We start from the raw sequence: 21,574 nt of genomic DNA, 5'->3' as shown, positions 1-21,574 counted from the left end.
ATCCCTGGAGGCGCTCAAAGCCAGGCTGGACAAGGCCCTGGGCAATCTGATCTAGCGGGCAGCATCCCTGCCTATGGCAGGAGGTGGAACTAGATGAGCTTTGAGGTCACTTCCAACCCAAGTCATTCTGTAATTCTATGATCTTAACAGCGTGTACAAATATCTGGCCAGGGGCAAGAAGGAGACAAGAAGACAAGACAAGTACAGTCTTGTCAGTAGTACCCAGCGCCAGAAGGAGAGGCAATGGGCAAAAGTTGAAATACAGGAAACATCCATTGAAATACAACTCTCTAAATTCTCCTGCATTTTTTCCTTCTCCCTGTGAGGATGCTCAAACACTGGAAGAGACCCAGACAGGTGATGGAGGCTCCATCCTTAGAGATGGTCAAAATCTGACTAGACATGGTTGTAAGAAGCCTGCTCCAGATTGCCTTCTCAAAGCAGGGTCAATCTCTAGAAGTCCATTTCAGCCTCAACTATTCTGCAATTCTGTGATTTATAAATGCAGTTTTGGGTGATGCTTTTTCATTCTCCTTACTAAAACAAATGCAGTTAGACCCACCACAGTTATGAAAAAAATGGGAGAATATTCACATTAGGAAGTGCTCTGAGCAAGACACAATTGCGTACATACGAAAAACAGAATGAGCTTTATCTGGGAACAGCCTAGAAGATATCACACATACTGCGTGTATTTAAAATATGACCTGCATCATTTCAAAGGCTTAGTTTATCCTACAGTAATTATTTTTCCGGATATGGTGGCTACACCTTAAAGAAAACACAGAAATTATCCAAAGCCATAATTACAATAATTGGTTACAGGAATTATTTTACAAGTTTATAGATTAAAAAAATGCATATAGCAACCTGTTGTTTTGCAAGCATTGGGAGAATAATGTCAGCTATTTGCCGGGACAATCTCTTCCATTTGTCTTCATTTTCCTTATGACACTGCTGCAACACTAAGATGAACATTTCCAGCACCTGAGGGAAGTCCAAAAGAATGCAAGTAAACACCATACTATCGGGAAACATTCAAGTAATGCTGTAATGGGGAAAAAAAAATCATCACTTCATGCATTTGGCAAAAAAGCAACAAGAAAAGAAAATCCACGTGAGAAGCCATACAATATTTTAAAATTCCATTTTTGGGTTCAAAGTTTGTTCTTAGTTGTGACTTTATTACTATTGTTATTTTTAAAAGAATTTTTCAGTTACTTTTATAAACCAGAAATAAAATATTTTCTTGATCCTTCTTAAACTGCATTTGTCAAAACACTACTCAACGGGAAAGAAGATAGAATATCTGAGTGCCGTTGAGTGCATTTTCCCACATGTATGCTTTTTCTTATAGAGCTCATTCCCCTGGGATGCATCACTTTTTTATACATCATGTAAAAGTTTATAAGTCAGTCTTTAATGGTGGACACCAACAGCAAGGATCATTTTCAGTAGCTGAATATGTTACTGACTTGAGGGTTACAGAGACCATACTTTCCAGGATAGTCAGGCCAAAGACATAGCAGGCAGGAATGTTAATATATGAACTGGGAAGTGGGAAAGAAGAATTTGGTTCTGAAAACTAGTTATATTATGGAGCACTTCTAAAAGAAAGTCAAGCAGTTCAGAATCAGAAACAGACCATCAAAAAATAAATAAAAAAATCACCAGACAACTTTCTTCCCAAAGAGCTTTCTCATGAGAAAGGAGATAGAAGCAATTCTGGGTTGAATTACTTTAACTCTCCATTCTCCAACTCTATGTAGTTACAGTTGTAAAAGGAAAAAAAAAAAAAAAAAAAAAAAAGGATAAAGATTGCAGTTCTTGGAGCCTCTCGAGTTACAGGAACACCACTGCAGAATGTCCCTGCCATAGCCAAACAATAGAACTGCCTGGGGTTAGCTTATATACACTGCATGAGCAGAAAAGGACAGAATAAGAGCTACAAAAGGGATGGTGTGGGATGAAGAGCAATGCATGGGTGGTCTTTAATAGGTTAAGTGTGTCAGAAGAGGATCTGCTAGCAATTACAGTACCTTATGTAACACAAAGTTATTCACTATTTTACATCATGTGTCTACAGAGTGTCATTTCATATAGTTATATTAGTCATTTTATGATTATAAAACTACAAATTCAAAAGAAAATGTGGATACACAAAATTATTCCAATCTGAACATGCAGTTCTAACAAATTATTTTGACAAGATGTACTGACTTTTCTCCAACTATTCTCAGAAAATGCATTGCTTACATTAGCATACACTAGAATTGCATTTTCACATGATGAGAGGAAAAGCATGTTAAGTTTGTTAATCGCCTGAAAAAGCAATAAGCTCCTGTGTTAATTATGTCACTTCCCTTAAAATTACCTTTATGTTTTTCTTTCAAAGTGTGTTGATGAAAGCCATTCTTACACTCCTACATGATATAAATATGTTTTCCATATCTGTGAGATCTGGGGCAAAGGGGTAATTGACAACTGTGTAGCTACCATCCTCATTACCTTATTCAAATAGTTTTTTAACATGTTATTAAGTTACTGCTATTGCACAGCAACGCTTACATTATTTCTAAACAGCACATTACCTCTTCCACTTTCCCCCCCAAATTCTTTTGAGTTTCTTGGTTTCTAATTTATTACAACTCTTCTTTTAACCTTCTGTTTAGTCAATCTGCAACACAACCAGGATCATGATCCTTACTGAAGCTTTTCAGTGCTTTGTAACCTAGGCTTGCCTATAATGTGCAACAGACATATTATTTAACTTGCAATAACTGATTTGTACCACAGAAGCTTTCCCCTACCACAATAGTCTTTGAACACTCTCCATATACTGAAAGATCACACACAGAGTCCAGATATTCAAGATTTGTGTAGAAAATTATTAATATGTCCTGAAGCATTTTTAGCAGTCAAAACAATGTTACCCTTTTACAGAGCATAAACAGGAACACTGTCTTCTTTTACCTGATGGTACTGGATAAGTCTCAGCAGCATTGACACTACCACCTCCTTCTGCGTTTCCAACTCTTTTCCAGCATCAGCTTTATTCGTCCCTCTTAACACAAAGAGATCATGAACGATGGGCTGCAGAGCTGGTATTGCTAAAACGGCAAGTTTTTGTTTGTTTTAGCATGAGACAAGTCATTCTTGAACACTATTTTCTTGTTCTAACAATTCAGCTACTAAAAGAAAATTGCTCTTTTTGTTTAAATGTTTTTCCCATCCCTGAAAAGAAAGACTTTCCGCACATAGATGTCTATCTTTTTAGTTCTAGTAGAACAAAGTTTATATTGTGTACATACTTACTCCTTCTCACAGAGCTAAACAATACTTTTCAAAAAAGTTCCTCAGCAGAATCACTAGCAAGTACAGGACAGATGCTTCTACTTAAAGGCTCAAAGGGGAGAAAACAGAAATGGGACTAAATATCAACATCAAAGCCTTTAAAATATTGCTGCATTGTGAACTAATGTTAACAGGGTACAATAAATTTCATGGAAAAATTAAATGAAACTTATTTAAGATATTAAAAATTTATAACCTAGTGTTTTCTGGAACAATCATTATGACCCCACTTCTCTATACCTTAGAACAGCAGTTATACTTTATTGCTGAACTACCAGCAATAAACTGATTTTTTATTTATTTATTTTTTTAAATTACCATGTGTAACAGCTTTCCTCCCACTGGCCATGATTCCATCACACAGCTGAATGATCTTAGGAATTCCGATTATCTGTTTGGAATGATACCGCTCGTAAGACAGCAACACCAGAAAAAAAAAGATATTAGGAATAATTGCTTCAGACTCCCTGAAAACAAAAAAACAAAAATGTCAAGTTTGAATTGCACAACTCTGTTCAGTAGAAATGAACCTGTTTCCACTAAAAAAATTTTAAAGAATGCATTCTGCTTTTATATAGCATTTTAATAATTTGTGCCTGATTCTTTACTACCATTTTTTCAAGGGATTTAATTTCTTTCAACTTCTGACCATTGCTCACAGTTACTAACATTATAACATATTATTTAATGTACACAATGAAAAGTAATATTTCTGTAGGAGACCCCACAGAGCAAAACAAAATTATCCTTTCATACAAATTCAAGTGTGAGAAAAACAGAAATAGCTGACAAATTCCATCACATTGCTTATGATGTGTTAGGTACTATAAAAAAAAAAACACATAGCAGTTGCTCAGAATACAAAACGGATTCACACTGAATCCACAATAGGTCTCCCTTCAGCAGCTGAATCCTATTGATTCCTCAATGCAAAGCTTTGGTGGATTCCCCAAATAAATGGTTTTAAAATACCAATTTGAGAAACAGCACAACAGTTTAATTCTACTTATGTCCAATTTCTTCAACCACAGGGAACCTAAATCTTCTGAAAGGGTTACTATTAGAGACAGAAAATATACAAACACACTGCCTGGAATATAACACTCCCGTTCTCATAAAACAAACAAAAAAATGCAAAACTAATCCCTATATGCTTCAGAATAAGACAGTAGTAAATTCTCACTTGTTCAAAGGATCTTTGCTAATTGCATACCTGAACTGTCCGACTTCAATGTATTCAAACTGCTTTAGCACAAATCCAATAAACACCTGAAGAAAGAATGAAGTGTTAAAAAAAGTACACAACAGAAACATAAATTACCATCTGAAATTATTTTGACAGAATTACAGAAGTCTGTGTTTTAGGAGAGAAAGAAAAGACATGCACTGAAAATCATTTATACTTATAGCTCACTCTGATATGTTATGGAACATTCTCTCCAGAGTTACAGGTCTTGAGAATCTTGATGTTGTAGCTTATTACAGTTTGCATGAATTTATGTTGTATTTTAGCAGTAAATGTGTCTACATATTTAATAATATAACTTCCTTTCTTGCTCATGTAACATGCTATTTGAGGCATTACAGCCAGAAAGCCAGGAATCAATCAAAAAGCCTAACTCAGCTCCAATATAAAATCCCTAATATTCATGCATTGAGAAGATTTACTGCATATCAATTCACAGGAAAGTCACCAGTTGCATCTTGTAGTTTATAAACCTGAAAATACTGTAGTGAATAAAACACTAAAAGTTTGCTATAGATTTACTTTTTATACGGACAACCACACAGGCTACCAGCTACCAGTGAATTTGCCACCAGCTTCCCCCTTGCCACTGAAATTGAATGCTGCTTGACAACCACAATGCTCACTACCAGTCATGCTTAAGTCTTTTTTGTTTTTTGTTTGTTTCTGTTTTTGTTTTCTGTTCTGTAAATACAATACTGATTGTATTGTGCACATCATCTTATTCCTAAAGTCAATCTGATGAACAGTTCTTAAACAGTTGTTGCAGAGTTTAAGTAATTTATATGCAACATAAAACCAAAAATCCAGAAGTTCCTTGTGTTTGGTGAGGGAACTAAGTTTCACCCTCCGTTTTGTCTTTGTTTTCAGCTACATTACAATGAATGGATTGTGGCAAATATATTTGCTGTAAATATTTAGCCTACTAGTGAGACGTCGTATCACAAATTTGCAGAAACAGCGAGGTACCAACCTGATCTGAATCCAGAAGACAGTAGTTAACTCGTAGCTGAACCAGTTGAGCAAGCAAGTCTAAAACTTGTCTCTGCAGCTGTACCGATGTTGTCGTAGTGTATTGTTTCAATGCTTTTATGACAAGGGGTTCAAATAAACGAATGTGATTGTGAATAGCATTCTGTAACAGAGAGATTTTAAAGTAATCTAATATCTGAACAGGTCTCATTCAAAAACTTTTTAAAAGGAGGAAGAGTTTTAAATGTAACATACAGGTCTTTTAAAAGGACTATAAAAATATGAGTACCTTATCAGCACGGTGTTTTGCTGCACTGCTAATGCTGGTTTTCAGCTGTGTAGAAACTTTCTGCAGCACATCAAACCATCTGCGATGAGAAACAACAAAAAAAAAAAAACACATACTCTAAGAAAATGGAGGTATAAACAAGCTGTCTTAGAAACATTCTTTTACCTGATGCCAGCTTTCATCTACCTGACTGCTTCAAGAATCTTAGTAAGAGGAAAGAGCAATAGAAACAACCTACAATACACTTTGATCAGACAATGTAATCTGTGGACAATAAGCATCTTGTAAAGACAGAATTTCTGGTATCCTTTGGTCATTATTCTGCCTTTCCTTTAAGGCTATTGACTATTTACTACAATTAGAAAATTAATTAAATATTTGCATTCAAAGCTCTTTTTTTTTTTTTAAAAAAAAAAAAAAGGCATAATAATTTTAAGTGATATCTGTTTTAATGCTTCAACTCTGATTTGGAAAACACAGTAGCAATTGATCAACAGTGTTATATTTGAGACTCCACTACCAAGAAAAAAAATACTTATCTCAAATCTACAAGAAGTAATACACAATACTGTAATTGCAAGTTACTTTGCTCCCTTATATTCGCATTTAGGAAAAACAATAAAAAGATTCTAGTCTATTTCAAGTCAATAATATCATATCGTACAAGAATACAGAAGTTACCCTGAAGCATCGTGGTCCTGCTCAGCCTGAACCATGTTCCTCAGACTAGCATCAGCAAGTGCCTGTGTAAAATGTGTATATGGTGCCATGAAGCAGTAGTGATAGAGCCCAGGTCTCAGATTGGAAGAACCTAAACGCTGAGCTTTGCCTTGAGCTTTACTCGTATTTGAAGACAAGCCATCGTACTGAGAAGCCAGATTTGTCCCAAATAATGTTTTCAGTAACTGGAGAAGAAAATTGGAAAAAAGATTTATGTTTTAGGACTTCAGAAAACTTGACTCCTCATCCTCCCAAAGAACAAAAAAGGGTAGGTCATCACAAACAAAGCACAAACTGAGGGTCATGTAGTCAAATACAAGACAACAGGAAAAAAAAGCTAGGAGAACAATCCACAAATCAGCCAAGAAGATAAGCAAGCCCTTCAGTTGCAAAAATCTGTGACAACTCAAAACAGTCTACTAAAGCTGTTCTCCCACCAAAATGAAACTTTGGTGTTTTGAAGACAGATGCTCAACAGGAAGCCTGCAAGAACCCTATCAGTACAACAGGCCTTTGCTTTCCAGGTCTTCTCATGTAGTTAACTAGCTGTGGAAAACATTCAGGAAGGTAGAAAACAAACTTGTTTTCTTAGTACTCAAGTAAATATTTGAGTTGGAAGCAGTTTGAGAAACTAGTTATGCAAGTGGTATCAAGTTTCAAAATAAATCATAAAAAAAGAAAGAAAAACAGTTTGCTCCACCTGTGACAATTTCCCAACACTGCTTCCCTAAAAAGAATGGTCATAAATGGTATCCAAATGATATGCACAGGACATGTTTGTTTCTTATAACACAAACAAATTACCTCCTTACCTGCTGTACACAAACTGTGGCCATAGTTGGTTCTCTGTTGAAACATGATTTCAGATATCCCAAAATTTCTTCCACACACTAGAAAAGCAGAAAAATAAGAAAAATGCAATTAAGTGACTTTTATATAATTAAGTATTAATATGAAAACTGGACAATAGCACTTTATTTTTACTGCATAAAAGCTACACTAAACTTAAGGAATATTTCTTTACCTATTTTCACCATATAAATGCAAAATTTGCCTCGAATGTCTTAAAATACAATGCATACCACCACAGTTAAGGAGAGAAAATACCAAGGCACAAGAAAGGAAAGGAGAATGGCTGCCTTCTCACATCTTGCATATTTAACATGAGCATATTTAGATGTATTGATACAGTGAGAATGACTGAAGGGAAATCATTTTGGTGGGAAAAACCTTCACATAAAATATAAACAGTAGAAAATCACTCCTGTTTTCAAATGCAGCAATGTAACCCAGAAAATCCACTTTTGTATCTTACACCCAACCTGGCAACCCAACTAGGACTACTGTCTCAACAATTTTTAAATCCATTATACTTGTTTTTTCCTGGTAAGGACGACAAATATTGGACAACTTAATTGCAAATAAACACAAGCAAAAAACAAACATCTCATACCTTTCCAATGTCTTGAAGAGTTGCAAGTTCCAAGATTTGCGACAGAACATCTAAGGCAGACCTCAAGAAGCATCCAAACTTTTCATTACTGTTTTGGAGATCCAAAGTAACCTGGGTCACAGAAGTAAAACAATCTTTTTCTTAATAGTTACTAGACAAGGAGATAGAAATTGCAGAAAGGAACAGGTATAGAGACAAAACTGTCTTCTACGTAAAATTTCAGTGTATTTCATCAACAGCACTGACAAACTCCCCCCTCATGAACTGCTGGAATAGCAGTACTTCATTTTGACTAAAAATAAAAATGGATCTTCTAGCTTAAGGCAGTTACAGTAGGAAGGTCTAGGATATTGATAAGTAATGGACAAGGGATAATGTATTTCTCAAAAACATAGCAGGTGTTTAAGAATACACCCCCCTGATTTGTTAGTGTATAAATCAGAACACTAAGCCCTTATGGAATGCATCTTTTATTACCTGCACTAATGAGGAAAACAAACTTACCCATCCTGGAATAAACTGTTGAGAAAATAAGACATTATGATCCATTTGGCACTACCAAGCCAGTGAAGGATCTCTTAGTATGAGCAGTAATGATAGCAGAGAACTAAGCAATATGGTGACAGTGCCCATTGGGTTTTAAGGTCTTTTTTTGGCAAAATAAGGCAATGTGATTGCCTTAATAAGGCAGTAAGGCAAATGAGATCCTCAATACAACACTAACTTTGGACAGTCTGAGCTTCTCAGAGGTGAATCTCGTGCTACAGTTTAAGTCCATGGAAACATTCCACTTTTTTTTTTTGTTTGTTTGTTTGTTTTTTTTTTTTAATTTACTAACAGAACAGGTAGGGTTACTGCCTCAGCAGAGCCAGTTTTAAAGGGAACAAAATGATTGCTCAACTACGTTTTATTCAACCAAGTGATGTCATACAGTACCTTATAATTAGCATGAGTCGCTTTCAAGACATCATATAACTTCAGATATGATGGAAGATGATAAAAGCTTCCTACTGAAGATGATTTACTTGTTGGAACAGGCCCACTAGCATCAGTTTGCCTAGTAGCTTAAAGATACATAATATATTAGCACTATTTTTTCTACAGTGCTCACGACATGTAATTCAGTATTATTTTACATACCCAATTTTCAGATAAAACATCCAAATTAACAGCAGAAATTTTTGGATCTGAATGCACATTTTAAAATTGCAAAAACACACTGTACAGCTAGAAAGTGTACTGGCATTCTAAAAAAGCATCCTTATATGATGCAATTTTACCCTGGGAGCTTATTGCTGAAGACCAAGTACAATTTACAGAAGAGAATTAACACCTATTTCCTTCATTCACTAATAAGAAAAAATGTCAAGCTTCATAATCTTGTTTCCAAGAGCAACATGAGCTGCTCCTACCAAAAAACACAAAGCAACTTGAATTTCTTTAACTATAGCATATGCAAAAATTACTTCGTAGTCAATAGGTGAGTGGATTCAGCAAAAAGTGATAAAAAAGATTCAGAACCAACCTGCTCTAAACAGTACAGTCGCTTTACATTAAAAAGCGCACACAAAGATCTACCTGCACCACAGCTGCCTTTCCTGCAATTCAGTACTGAGAAGAACTTCAACTTTGGGACAGTACTGAAGTACCTGACAGTAAGCCAGCCAGCCTTTTGATCTAGGATTTCAAAAAACAAGTTACTCGATTCTTTCTACCCTCAACGGTGTATCTATACTCCTATTTACCCTCCCACCTACTGTCCCCATGTAAGTATGTGTACCTACCTGGACTAGTTTCACCACCCTTTTTAGGGCTCATTGGCACAGAAGCCTGCTCCACTGGCTCCCTCTCTTTCCCCTTCCTCCGAATTGGACTAAGAGAAGGTGGGTTTGTGAGAGAAGGTAATGCTGCCTAGAATTAAAAGAAGTTTTGTTAATTTTGTATGTAAAAGTAGCTTTTCTTCTATAGAAATACAAGCATATTCACTTTCTTTAAAGTCCTCTTTATTTGACTGTCAATTTAATCAGAACATCTCCACTTTTAGGTTTGTGACACGGATTTCTTTGGTGAAAAGAAAGAAGAATAATACTTTCTCTAATTTTCTTCTCAACTTCAGCATAAGCCAGGCAGAAATAGGGCTCAACAACTGAAGGTTCCTTTGACTCCAGATAAAGGAAGAGAGCAGGAGGTGCTCCATGCACACAGCAGCAGCTCCCCTGTGGCTTGTGGAGAGGCCCCTGGTGGAGCAGGCTGTCCCCCTGCAGCCCATGGGTCCCACATGGAGCAGATCTCCACACTGCAGCCCATGGAGGAGCCCCTGGTGGAGCAGGTGGATGTGGCCTGGAGGAGGCTGCAGCCCATGGAGAGCCCCCGCAGGAGCAGGGGTCTGGGGGGAGCTGCCACCCATGAGGGACCCATGCTGGAGCAGTTTGCTCCTGACAGATGGACCCTGTGGTACGGACCCATGTTGGAGCAGTTCTGAAAGAGCTGCTGCCTGTGGGAAACCCCTGCAAGATCAGTTTTGGAAGGATGGCATCCTGTGGGAGGGACTCCATCGTAGAGCAAGGGCAGAGTGAATTTGAAGGAGCAGTAGAGACGAAGCATTATGGACTGACTGCAGCCCCCATCCCCCACTTCCCTGCACTACATGAGGGGAGGAAGTAGAAGTGAGTGGAAGAGAAGGTGGTTTTTGTTTTAGTTCTCATTGATCTACTCTGTTATTAGGCAAAAAAAAAAATATTATGACCTCTCTATGCTGAGTCTGTTTTGCCCATGACAGTTACGGGTGAGTGACCTCCCTGTCCTCATCTCAACTCTTGGGCTTTTTTCCCCTGTACTTTTGAGGAGGGGGAGTGAGAGAGCAGCATGGTGAAGTTGAGCTGCCTACCGGTGTGAAACCATCACACAAGAAAGGCATTAAATAGCTGCCAGTATCAACTCTGAAATGCAGAGCCTTCAACTGATCTGTATCACAACGATATTTAAAGTCTTGTAATTTCATTTAGTTTTAATACATACCTTTACTGCTGGACCAGGAGCAACATCATCCATTACATGGGCACAAATATTAATGACCTTCAGCAGATGAGAGAAGAGCTGTTCTACCAAAGTAACAAGAGTTCGATCTGCCAGAGCCGGCCATGGTTCCTCCTGCTTTGCAGCACCTTGGTTTGAATCTTCTTCAGCACTCCACGGATTCTTTAAGCACTTGGGAGCACTTGCTGCAATAGGAACCGCATGAATTAAAGAAAAAGAAAATGAAACTTGGAATTAAGTATAATTATAATCTCTATGAACAGTAGTTCAAATTGAAAAACAAAGCCTAGGTTTTTAAAAATAGCAGTATGAGCAGTTTTAAACAAATAAAAAAATATTGGTTCTTTTCACCCAGCCTGCAATAAACATACTAGACATTCCCTATGGCAATTAGTGGAAATTTGCAACTTCAAGGTAGTATCTAAATTGTTTGATTTAGCCAAGAGTACTAAAACCTAAGCAAACAGAATTCCTCTTCTTAAAAAGTTCTTTTTCTTCTACCATGAAAGGAGAAGAGTAAGGTCAAGAGATATGCTAACACTAGAACAACCAAACAAAAAAAGAAACCAACAGAAAAAAATAATAAAGAAAAAAGGTAGAACTACAGCTAGCTAGAAGTAGCTTCCTATGTACTAGGAGCAATATTCTAAAGCACTGTTTCAAAAGAATAACAGAAGCAGCTGTTTCCAAGTGCACTTATATGATTATACACTGATACATTTCCATCCAGTCTCATAATAAATCTATTCAAAAGCAACAGAATTGGGGAACTAAATGTAGCACACATAGCAAGCCACAAAACTGAAGTATCAAAACTGCACTGGGTTTACTTTAGTAGCTCAAAAGAAACAGATTTATAAACCATAAAATAAATGGCAAAACACTTGCCAGCTATGTGACCCCTGGATGAGTCTCTCCACAGAGAGCTTTCTCCTCCTTCAGGAGCCCAAGAAAAACCCAAGATGCATGTGTCAAATGTTAACTCTTCTAACATGCGCAGGCTTTGCTTCCAAACAAAACAACAAAACAGAATGAACCACATGAGGGTCACCTGTTCATTCTGCTCAAAAGCATAGTCATCTACCTGTGTATGAACCCAACATAGTTTGAAAGACTGCTGAAATACTCTCAAAGACAGTTTCACCTCCACAACCTTCTACAGGGCTTCAATATTCTTACAAATAAAACAGGTTTCTGCAAGAACACTTGAGAATGCTTGGTAAGCAGCTGAAGTTCTATACCCTTAAGTGATTAATGGCGCAAAAATGTTTTCTTTGCTTTTGTTACGTCTCTGCTTTCATACATACATGTGAAGAGATATGAAGCCATTTATTTTGTGTAACAGTACAATCTGTTATGCAGGACTAGCATTTAGCCAATTATTCCCTATTCTGTAGTAGCTTTAGTTCTGGGGAGTTGTCATTACATTTCTGAGTGCCCTTATTAGGGAACTGCATGTCTGTTTTCAGAAAACATCTCCAATTCGTTAAGATATTCTAAATACCCAAGTCTGTCATTTAAAGTGCCGGCAACCATTGCAAGCTAGTACAGCCTACATGTTTACTAAATACACCCTATCCAGTCACTATTAATGAAGTTGTAAGCAATAGCAAACCAGTAGAGAACCCTGTGAAATCCTGATGTAATCTTTAAAAGATCATTCTAAACCTAAAAATGCATAACATTCTTACAGTGCAGGTTTTAATTTTTCTTTGCCACACCCTGATCTCCTGCCTTAAAGACCCCCAGAGCTAAAAACTGAAAAAAAATTAAAGCCCTTACAAAACAGAGCTAGAACTTTCAACTTACAGAAGAGCACAGAGATAAATGGGAAGAGAGGACAACGTCCCAGTTACTGTATTGGTTCTCAGGGAAACAGAAACCTATGTACATTTCTAGCTAGCAGCTGTGAACAAAACTCATCTGTTCAGCTGAAACAAGGCCTAACTTCCAAAAATATTTCAAACTCTTAGATACAAGTTCCTACAAGTTTCTGTTCTGCCTTACCTGCAAGCAAATTCCCAGTCAAAATTAAAGCATCCTGATGGGCAGAAAGGTCCAACGGGAACCATGCTGATGAAAGAAGAGAGAGGACCATGCCAGCCATTCCAATAGTGCAGCCTTTCTGAGCTTCATCTGAAGAATTTGGCTGGGATACACTAGAAGTATAATTTTGGAATGTTATGACCTCTTTGAGAAGTTTAAAGTCTCAAGAATACTAACAGACTACTAATTTAAAAACAAAAATCAGTACTACAGAGCTATACATTTGAGTAGTTTAAAAAAAAAATAAAAAACCTTTGCAGCAGAGCAGAAATCTGACAACACTTGAATTAAATATTAAATAGCTCTTGAAGAGCTATTGCTTTTTTTTTTTTTTTTTTTTTTAATAGCAAGTATCAAAGCTGCTAGTGACATCTACTGAAAAATGGAAGAATTCAATATTTACTTGCTAACTGCTATGGGTCCTGAACCATCACCAGTTAAAGGGCTTACTAATATTCATAGTTTGGATAGGAAACAAACTGTAACATTAAAATAGTATCTTGTTACATTACACAGTGGCAAGAATATTATCAATTGCAATTCAACAAATCATCTAGATTTATGGGTGGGCTCTATCCAAGTTTGTAATTTGCTGCTGCCTTCCATATTTTCCTTCACGATAATTTTAGAATCGGACCGTCCCACACAAACCAAGTTTCAAGAAGACCAGGCAGAGTTCACCAAAATATGTTTGTCAGAATACTACGTGAATCATATACATGATTTCAAACATGTAAGACTTGCATAATACTAACTTTCTTTCAGGAAAAGACTTTATGCAACTTCTGAAAAAACAAAAAGGTTTCTTTTAGATTTTTTTAATTCGAAAGTCTTTTAATCTAGTGGCTCAAGTTTAATACAATTAGAAAAATGTCATGAAATAAAACGTACTCTAAGCTTAGCTATTCTTTTGACAAAGCTACACAGTTAATTATAGTGCACTCCATTAAAATACTTTTTTTTTTTTTTAAATGTACAAGTATTGCTTAATTTACATGAAGTTAGAATCCCATGAGTTAATCCATGTTGAGTTGTACGCAGGTGGTATGCAACAGCTCCAATGGCTGTTTAACCACTGGAAAACCAATACTTCAAGACAAAAGAATTGTGGTAGCATTCTCATGTCTCCCATAAGATAGCGGATACAGGCTTCTAGTTATCTGGTACAATGAATGCTCACATCGTTCAACAAAAATAAAATTATCATCCAAATTAATATGAATATGGGATCAAAATTTGTAAAGAAGGAATCAGAGGACAGGGCAAAGGCTATGTCATTACATCAGTTATGAATGCTAGCTGCATCTGACAGACAGCTTTTTTTTTTTTTTTTAAGCTGTGTAGAACAGAAGATATATTGCTGCTAGTCTGCAATAAGAAAGGAATATTCAAAACAAAGCAAACTAGCTTAGAAGTTGAAAGAATAAAGGGCATAGTTCTAAAATTGGTGGTAAGTCGTTTGGATGAGAAACACTAACAAGACCCAGACAGACACACACTACTAAATAACCAGCACTGTTCCTAGAAGCACTGCGTATTAATTTTATTTTCCAGCTAAGCATTGCTCACATACAAATTTATTTCACTCATCACTGACCTACAGCCTAGTCATCTGTGACAAAACATCTCTTAGAATATATATACCGAGCATGCCATGCCTATGCCCAGAAACGGAAGGAAAGACTTGATGACAAGCAAGGGAAGGGTTATTTAAAAAGATAACAGCAGAAGATCAAATTTTGCAATAGAGCTTCAGGACATTTCAGGACATTAGAAGAGTAAAATAAGAGTAGGTAACTCTTTAGACTCGGACGCAGAAATGGCAGAACATCTTTGAGAAGAATGCATATGAATAAATAATTGCATACATATGAAGATAGGATAAACTAATGATGAAATACATAAACTCTAACAGGGCATGACCTGAACATTCTAGTATAGGAAGATCACTACATGTATACCTCTGCAAATCTGGCAAATACAGACACAAGTTTTAAGAATTGCAGAGGCAGCAGGTCTGGTAACATTTAGTAATAACTCTCCAAAAGGCGAACCAAAACAATGACAGCAGTGAAGAAAGATGAACACAAATGATGTTCAGTCTCCTGAAAAAAACAGTCCGCATATGTGCCCATCTTCAGCAGCTAGTCTTACAGCTCACGTGGCACAGCACATTGATAGCCAGATGCAACACACTTTGACACAAAGTTCTTTGATAGCTCCTAAGATAAATTTAGCAGCAAATACCTGAGGCAGGACTTCTGACATCTGAATGAGTGTACTCTGCTTTTGCATGCACAAATTTCAGAAGATTGAATATTGGATGAAGGAACATACCCACAGTGCCATCCCACAGTCCAGGTACAGACTGGAAACGTTGTGGAGAGAAGACACAAAGCTTCACAGCAGCCAAACTGAAAAGTCAACACCAATTATGAATCAGTTTCATCACTGGTAGAGTTAGCAACAACAACAACAAAATATCTTAAGAGTGAGACTTAAATATGTTACTATTGCCACAGTACCAAAGTTGCAGACGCATATACCCAGGAATTAAAAATAAAGATAGAAAAAAAAAAAAAGGTCAGCCGCTATAGCAACTAAGAAAACTCACTGTAAGTGCTCTTGTAGTGGATATTGTCAATGCATGGGAAATTGCTGCAACAACCCTTGAAAGATTGTTTTCCATAGTGACATCTGTTGGACTTTGCAGCATATTGTAGCCTCTATATGTTCTGAAATTAAAATATTTATAGCACTAAAACATGTACTTGAAAAGCTAAAACATACCACAATAAAATGATTATGGCCTAAGTTACTATAGACAGCTTGTTGAAATGCAATGAGAAGGTATCAGATGAGTCTACCATTTAATTATATTTTCATATTTTTGTTTCTGCACTAGCAAAAGAAAAACAGTTCATTAATCAAATTTCTTTGTTAGCAAACAGAAACTCAACTTTTAACTAGGCTCTCCAGAAGTTGCCCTCCTCAGTATAGTATTGGTCTTTGCTTTTGATCATACTCTCTAACGTTTTTGCATGTTCACAAACTTTAGTTATTTCTCTACAGCAGTAATCTATTTTGTGCATCTCCACAAAGCTTTGTTTCCAAAATACAGCACATAAACCTCAAGTCAAGTCCTCAAGGTCATGTATGGAACATGTACACAGTCAAAAACTTGTATCTGATAGATACGGGGGCAAAGAGTCTCCATATATACACACAACTCAGACTGTCTTTAAGACGGAGAAGTAAACAGGAAAGTTTAGGAAAGTACCGTTGGCAGCAAAAACACAGCAACAAGACCACACTGCCAAAACCAGAATTTCATTTTGAATTATATACAGTCTTCTGCAACCACAGTCACTAAATCAGATGTGTTATTTAATGGACATACAGGGTGACCTTGGGATGAAGAGAAGTTTATCACAGAACAACGACTCCACACAATTAGTGAGTGAGCACGTAACTCGCTCATCAGTTTATCCATTAAACCAGAGTCCATTTCCATAGAGCCTAAAACTACCACATATGCTACTACCACTTGGAAAGAGAATGCATAAGCACACAGATTTGCAGGATTGAAGTACAATTTTAGGCATCATGAATTGAAACGTCTCTACGTTCCTTTACAGCAAGACAAGTCACATAACATACCTGGTGATAGTGCTCACTGCAAAGTGAGACGGAGGCTGTGTTTCATGCATTAGTAGCTTCAGGTAAACACTGCTTTGATCTCTTGCTACTGCCACCACTGGATCAGCCTGTCCTTGATCACAGTTATAAAACAGCTTTGGAACAAGCCTTAACGACAATTGTCAAAAGGAAAAAATATTCAGAACTGTAATCACAATTCAGAAAGCTGCACATACCAACTGTATACATCGAATTGGAAATAAAAGTCCTTACTAAAACTCATATTGTGTTAAACATTACGATGAATTCATCTTTACACAATTGGTCTCTACTGTGATCAAGCAGTTAAACCTCCTATGCATACATGGTAGTTGAAAAAAATCTGTTTTAGATCTTTTTAGATCTCTATATATACACACATTATAACTGCTTCTCTAGGGTATTTCTCTCAGTATTCCCCTTTCTCCTCAAATATTTTCTCTACAGTTATCTGTATCAACTGAAAAACAATTCTACCTCCAGAAAAGTATATTTTTCCATCATTTGATTTTCTATGCTGGAAAATTTAAACACAATAAAATCAGGTTGTCAACATTTTTGACTTAGACAATAATAAATACTAATAAAAACACAGTACACATTTATTTTTAAGTTTGTTGACATTGCTTCCAATGAATGCCCATATTGGGCACTCAAGGGGGTTCTAGAAGCTAGCTACAGCTTTCTTGGGCAAGTAAGTCTTTTCTGACTTTAACACTGATGCTATCACTGAATCAGCATGAACACGTGGAAAACTGAGTAGTTAGAAGTTGGAGTTTAACAAAAAACGCAATTTCAAAATCAAGTCCCTACATAAAAACAATTAGTACTAACTATGATGCAACAGTTGATTATTTCTCCACTGAGCTCTTTCTGCAATATGGAATGCTCTTCAGTAGCACAATTTTTAAAGTTTCACTCTCAATTCTTTGTTATCAGGAATGGACAGCAATTAATAATCTGAAGAACTAGGAAAGAGACTCCTCTGACAAAAATATATTCCAGGAATTCAATATAAGATGCTCCTAACTTCTTTAAACATAAAACTTAAGTTCTTGAATACAAATAAACCAACTAACAACTAACTTTTTTTACTGTTCGGTGCCTTTATATGGACAGAAATTTTAACTGTAGTAGCTTACAGCTAGCAGCTGCTTTTTTTTTTTTAAAAGCAAAATCAACCACCTTACTACAGTCAATGAGCATGAAAGTATATACTATTTATAAACACCTAGAAACAATGTTTACAAGTTAGGACAACCCAGTAGAACGTTTTAAGTCTGCAAGAATACTGCACAAATCATTCCATCATGAAGACGACTAACTAGAAATTTAAACTGAGAGTGACCCTCTGAAAGGAATACTTAAATTTTAATTGTGCAAAGCATGATTATCTGTTCATTCAGAATGATGCATGCTCTAGATACCATAAAGCCGCATTAGTCTCCCTTCTTTAAATAAAAATACAAAAACAACACTATGAGGTTATTTTAGTTATTACGTACACAATAAGCATGAAAATAACATTCTAAACTTTTTTTTTTTTTTTTAAGATACATACATACACACCTCATTAGTGAAGATGCAGCCACATGTCGCACTCTTGGATCTTCATCACCAAGCAGAGAGATTACAACATTATTGAGCACTCTCTCTTGCAGTTTTAGTAGCTAGAAAATAAATCAGTAAAGTTCACTGAACATTTTCATTGTTGGACCAGATTGCTACAAGACTGCTAAACAAGTGAGATTTCTTCTGCCATAAAATTCTGTAAAATCATTTTTACCCCAAACTGTTAAAAATACTATTTAGACACAGAAATGCTAAAAAGTTTTAAGAATAAAAAAGTCAAACAAGACAAAACAGAGAACACTAAGATATTTATATCTTAGTAGTAAAGCATCTTTCCAATTGTAAGAAGTGTCAGACAATGAACCTCATTTATACAAAGCATACCTAAATCATCTATCAATGTTTAAAATTAAATTCTGTCAACACTATTTGGCAAAATCACCTTGGTACCTTAATTCAGAAACACAATATAATGACTGTTTACTTACACCAGTATAATGATGAACACCTCTGTGCAAGCTGTCAGTTTTTCCTTCCAAGAAGTTGACTAGCCTATGATAAAAAAGAGTTTAGGATACAGTAGGTAACATTCTAAGTTATTTCTGCCTTCAGTGTTCTGAGTGCTATTTTTGTTTATATTGTAAGAACACCACTGCAGGGAAAATGTGAGAAGTAGACACCTTTGGCTGTCTTTAGGAAAGGCAAGTTATTTGCTAAACCACTATCTGGCTTGCACAGCAGAAGAATTACTTTAATTAAAATACATTTACACATTGAAATTTTTTTTTTCCATGACAGTGAAATCAGACTGTTTTGAAAAGATTGTAATAAACATCACCATTCAGATAGAGCCCAATTTTATGGCTACGGATATAAAGTTTTTGCATAAGCAACTTTTCTTTTTCAGGCTCAGAAGAGCCTGTAGAGAAGGAGGGAATGCAAGTAAAGTCTTGTTATTTCAGTATAACAAAACATGATAAACTTTAAGAGAGCTCACAATACTGGAGAACATGTCAGGAACTTTTTCATTAAAAAAAAAGACACACACAAACAACTGGACATGAAATCTAAATTAATTCCCATATTCTATGTACTCTTTTATCACAGATTTACAGGAAACCTGGTAAACAGACCATCAAACTAAAAATTATTTATACAATATTATTAGGCTCTAACTTCACAAAGAAATTCACATATTCCTTAAACAAATGATTGGTCTAAACTAGTTTTATGAAACTGATTAGTTTTTCAGAAGAGAAACCTCTCCCCATTATGATTCCAGTATCCTGGACACAACTGCTTTGCATCACAGCTACAACACTCGTGGAAAAATATAAACACTTACCGAAAATCTACCTCCGCAAGTGTTTCCAGAAGTTCCGTCCTTACTAGCCAATATGAGCTATTCTTCAGCGTAAGGAGGTCAACAATTAATTGTAAACCTAGTTCACTGTAACTGCTACTACACAAGCTCATGATGCAATGCTAAAAAGAATAAATAACTTCCAGTTATATTACAGAAGAGGTTTTCTAAATCAAAGTATGTTTGACTATAACCATCTGTTTTATTTAAAATACTAACAAATAGTTACTGCTCAAGAGAAAGTACTACACTTTTCAAGGCCAGAACACCAACCCCATGTGAACTGCTAAAACCTTCTCCTGAATTTAAACTCTGGAGAGGAATCCAAATTTCAGAGATCAGAGGACAACTGTCCCCCCCCCACCCCCCCCCCAAAAAAAAAAGTGAGGGGGCATAATGAGCACAAGCACTATATTTTTATCTGTTCAAAAACTGTATCACATAACTTCCACAGAATATTTTTAAATACTTGGCTCCAATTTCTGGATTTTGAACAAGCCATACTTCATTTTAATGACTTTCAACAACATGCAGAATGTGCGATTTTTGGAAAACACTGCAGAACCTTAAAGCTTTAAAGTCTTATTTTACTACATGAAAACACGCTTTCCTGTTTGCAGATTAGCAACCCAAAATGTTTCTGAATATTTCTGCTGAAGGCATGAATTCAGGCAACTTTATCTATTTAGAGGGGAAAAAAAAAGTCAAAATTGACAGACATATGTTATATGAACAGGGAAATACCTAGTGAAGTCTTCTTTAAAAAAAAAATTAAATCTTAAGTGAAACCATTATACATAGCTAATAAGATAACGGAACAGAAGTTGAAAGAAATAGCATCGTTTCACTAGCTGGATTTCCCTCCCCCAGCTGCATCACAGACCCCTCCTATCATCACATGAAACCATAATTTAATCCATCAAATATTTGCATTTTACACTTTGCCTCACTGACCCATAAGCTGTAATACAATCAGCCACTCTGTGCCTGGCCCTGATATATTCATTTCCTTGGAGATTCATTTTGTCCTCTCTCCTACTTTTTTTTTTTTTTTTTTTTTTTGTGGGAGTTTGGAAAATTGATCAAGGAAAAAATCCTTCCTGTTGAGAAGGACAACTTCCCCAGAGTGGTTTTTTTTTTTTTTTTTTTTATTACAGAAATAACATCACATGCTCGAAGTTCCACTCACAAATTCAGCTATCTGTTACAGTTACCTGGTGAATCTTTCACCCAATTTACAACACTTACTTTTCTGAGATTTATATGTTTATTTATTTACCTCAGAAAATAATCATTTCACTTGTCATTTGTCACATTTCTTTTCTGATTTCTAAATACAGGCTATAACCAGGTGCTAAACGGTCAAACTTCCCCGTTTAGCTTAGATATTCTTCATACTTAGTTCACTCATCCTATCGTTGGTTAATAGAACATTATAGCTCATACCTGTGCATTTATCACAACTGAGAATAGCTTCATATTATACCGCTACATGATCTAACCAACATAATTATTTTCCATTTATTTGTTCAACATTTCTGTGCCTGAATCTATATATTTCACAATAAACTTTCTTGGGGAAGAAGTCTTTTTTGTTCCATATTTATACACCTGAGCATAGTGGATCCTAGACAATGAGTAATGCCCCTGTGATCTCTTGTAGTGCAAGTAAATTATTACTTCTGCTTACCCTCACAGCTGTACAAGCCAGTTTGCATGTTACAGAGGACTCATCTTTCAGCGTTTTCTGTAACAGAGGTATGCAGTCTACCAAGGAAAAGAGATTTCCTAACAAAAAAGGAATTTAAAATAATGAAACAGAGAGTTTTGGACACACATTAAAAA

At 36.1% G+C, this 21,574-nt stretch overlaps 1 protein-coding gene across 3 annotated transcripts in view; it reads right to left on the bottom strand.

Moving 5' to 3' along the window:
* HTT (huntingtin) overlaps window positions 1–21,574 on the bottom strand; it is an 83,886-nt gene that overhangs the window by 37,907 nt on the left and 24,405 nt on the right. For all 3 annotated transcript variants that reach the window (XM_084518840.1, XM_084518838.1, XM_084518839.1), the window contains 20 exons: window positions 21,420–21,517; window positions 19,712–19,851; window positions 18,855–18,918; window positions 18,364–18,464; window positions 16,777–16,923; window positions 15,731–15,851; window positions 15,454–15,530; window positions 13,078–13,229; window positions 11,053–11,255; window positions 9,819–9,945; window positions 8,971–9,098; window positions 8,035–8,145; window positions 7,394–7,471; window positions 6,543–6,766; window positions 5,862–5,940; window positions 5,574–5,735; window positions 4,568–4,623; window positions 3,673–3,821; window positions 2,974–3,110; window positions 871–987 (listed from right to left, as the gene is read on the bottom strand). In XM_084518840.1, the coding sequence (XP_084374966.1) occupies window positions 871–987; window positions 2,974–3,110; window positions 3,673–3,821; window positions 4,568–4,623; window positions 5,574–5,735; window positions 5,862–5,940; window positions 6,543–6,766; window positions 7,394–7,471; window positions 8,035–8,145; window positions 8,971–9,098; window positions 9,819–9,945; window positions 11,053–11,255; window positions 13,078–13,229; window positions 15,454–15,530; window positions 15,731–15,851; window positions 16,777–16,923; window positions 18,364–18,464; window positions 18,855–18,918; window positions 19,712–19,851; window positions 21,420–21,517 (2,471 nt within the window). The remainder of the gene's footprint in view (window positions 1–870; window positions 988–2,973; window positions 3,111–3,672; window positions 3,822–4,567; window positions 4,624–5,573; window positions 5,736–5,861; window positions 5,941–6,542; window positions 6,767–7,393; window positions 7,472–8,034; window positions 8,146–8,970; window positions 9,099–9,818; window positions 9,946–11,052; window positions 11,256–13,077; window positions 13,230–15,453; window positions 15,531–15,730; window positions 15,852–16,776; window positions 16,924–18,363; window positions 18,465–18,854; window positions 18,919–19,711; window positions 19,852–21,419; window positions 21,518–21,574) is intronic.

This window comes from Aythya ferina (genome assembly GCF_964211825.1).
Source record: "Aythya ferina genome assembly, chromosome: 4".
Taxonomy (NCBI): Eukaryota; Metazoa; Chordata; class Aves; order Anseriformes; family Anatidae; genus Aythya; species Aythya ferina.
Note: the sequence above shows the minus strand (reverse complement) of the source record. Positions and strands in the feature narration are given on the sequence as shown.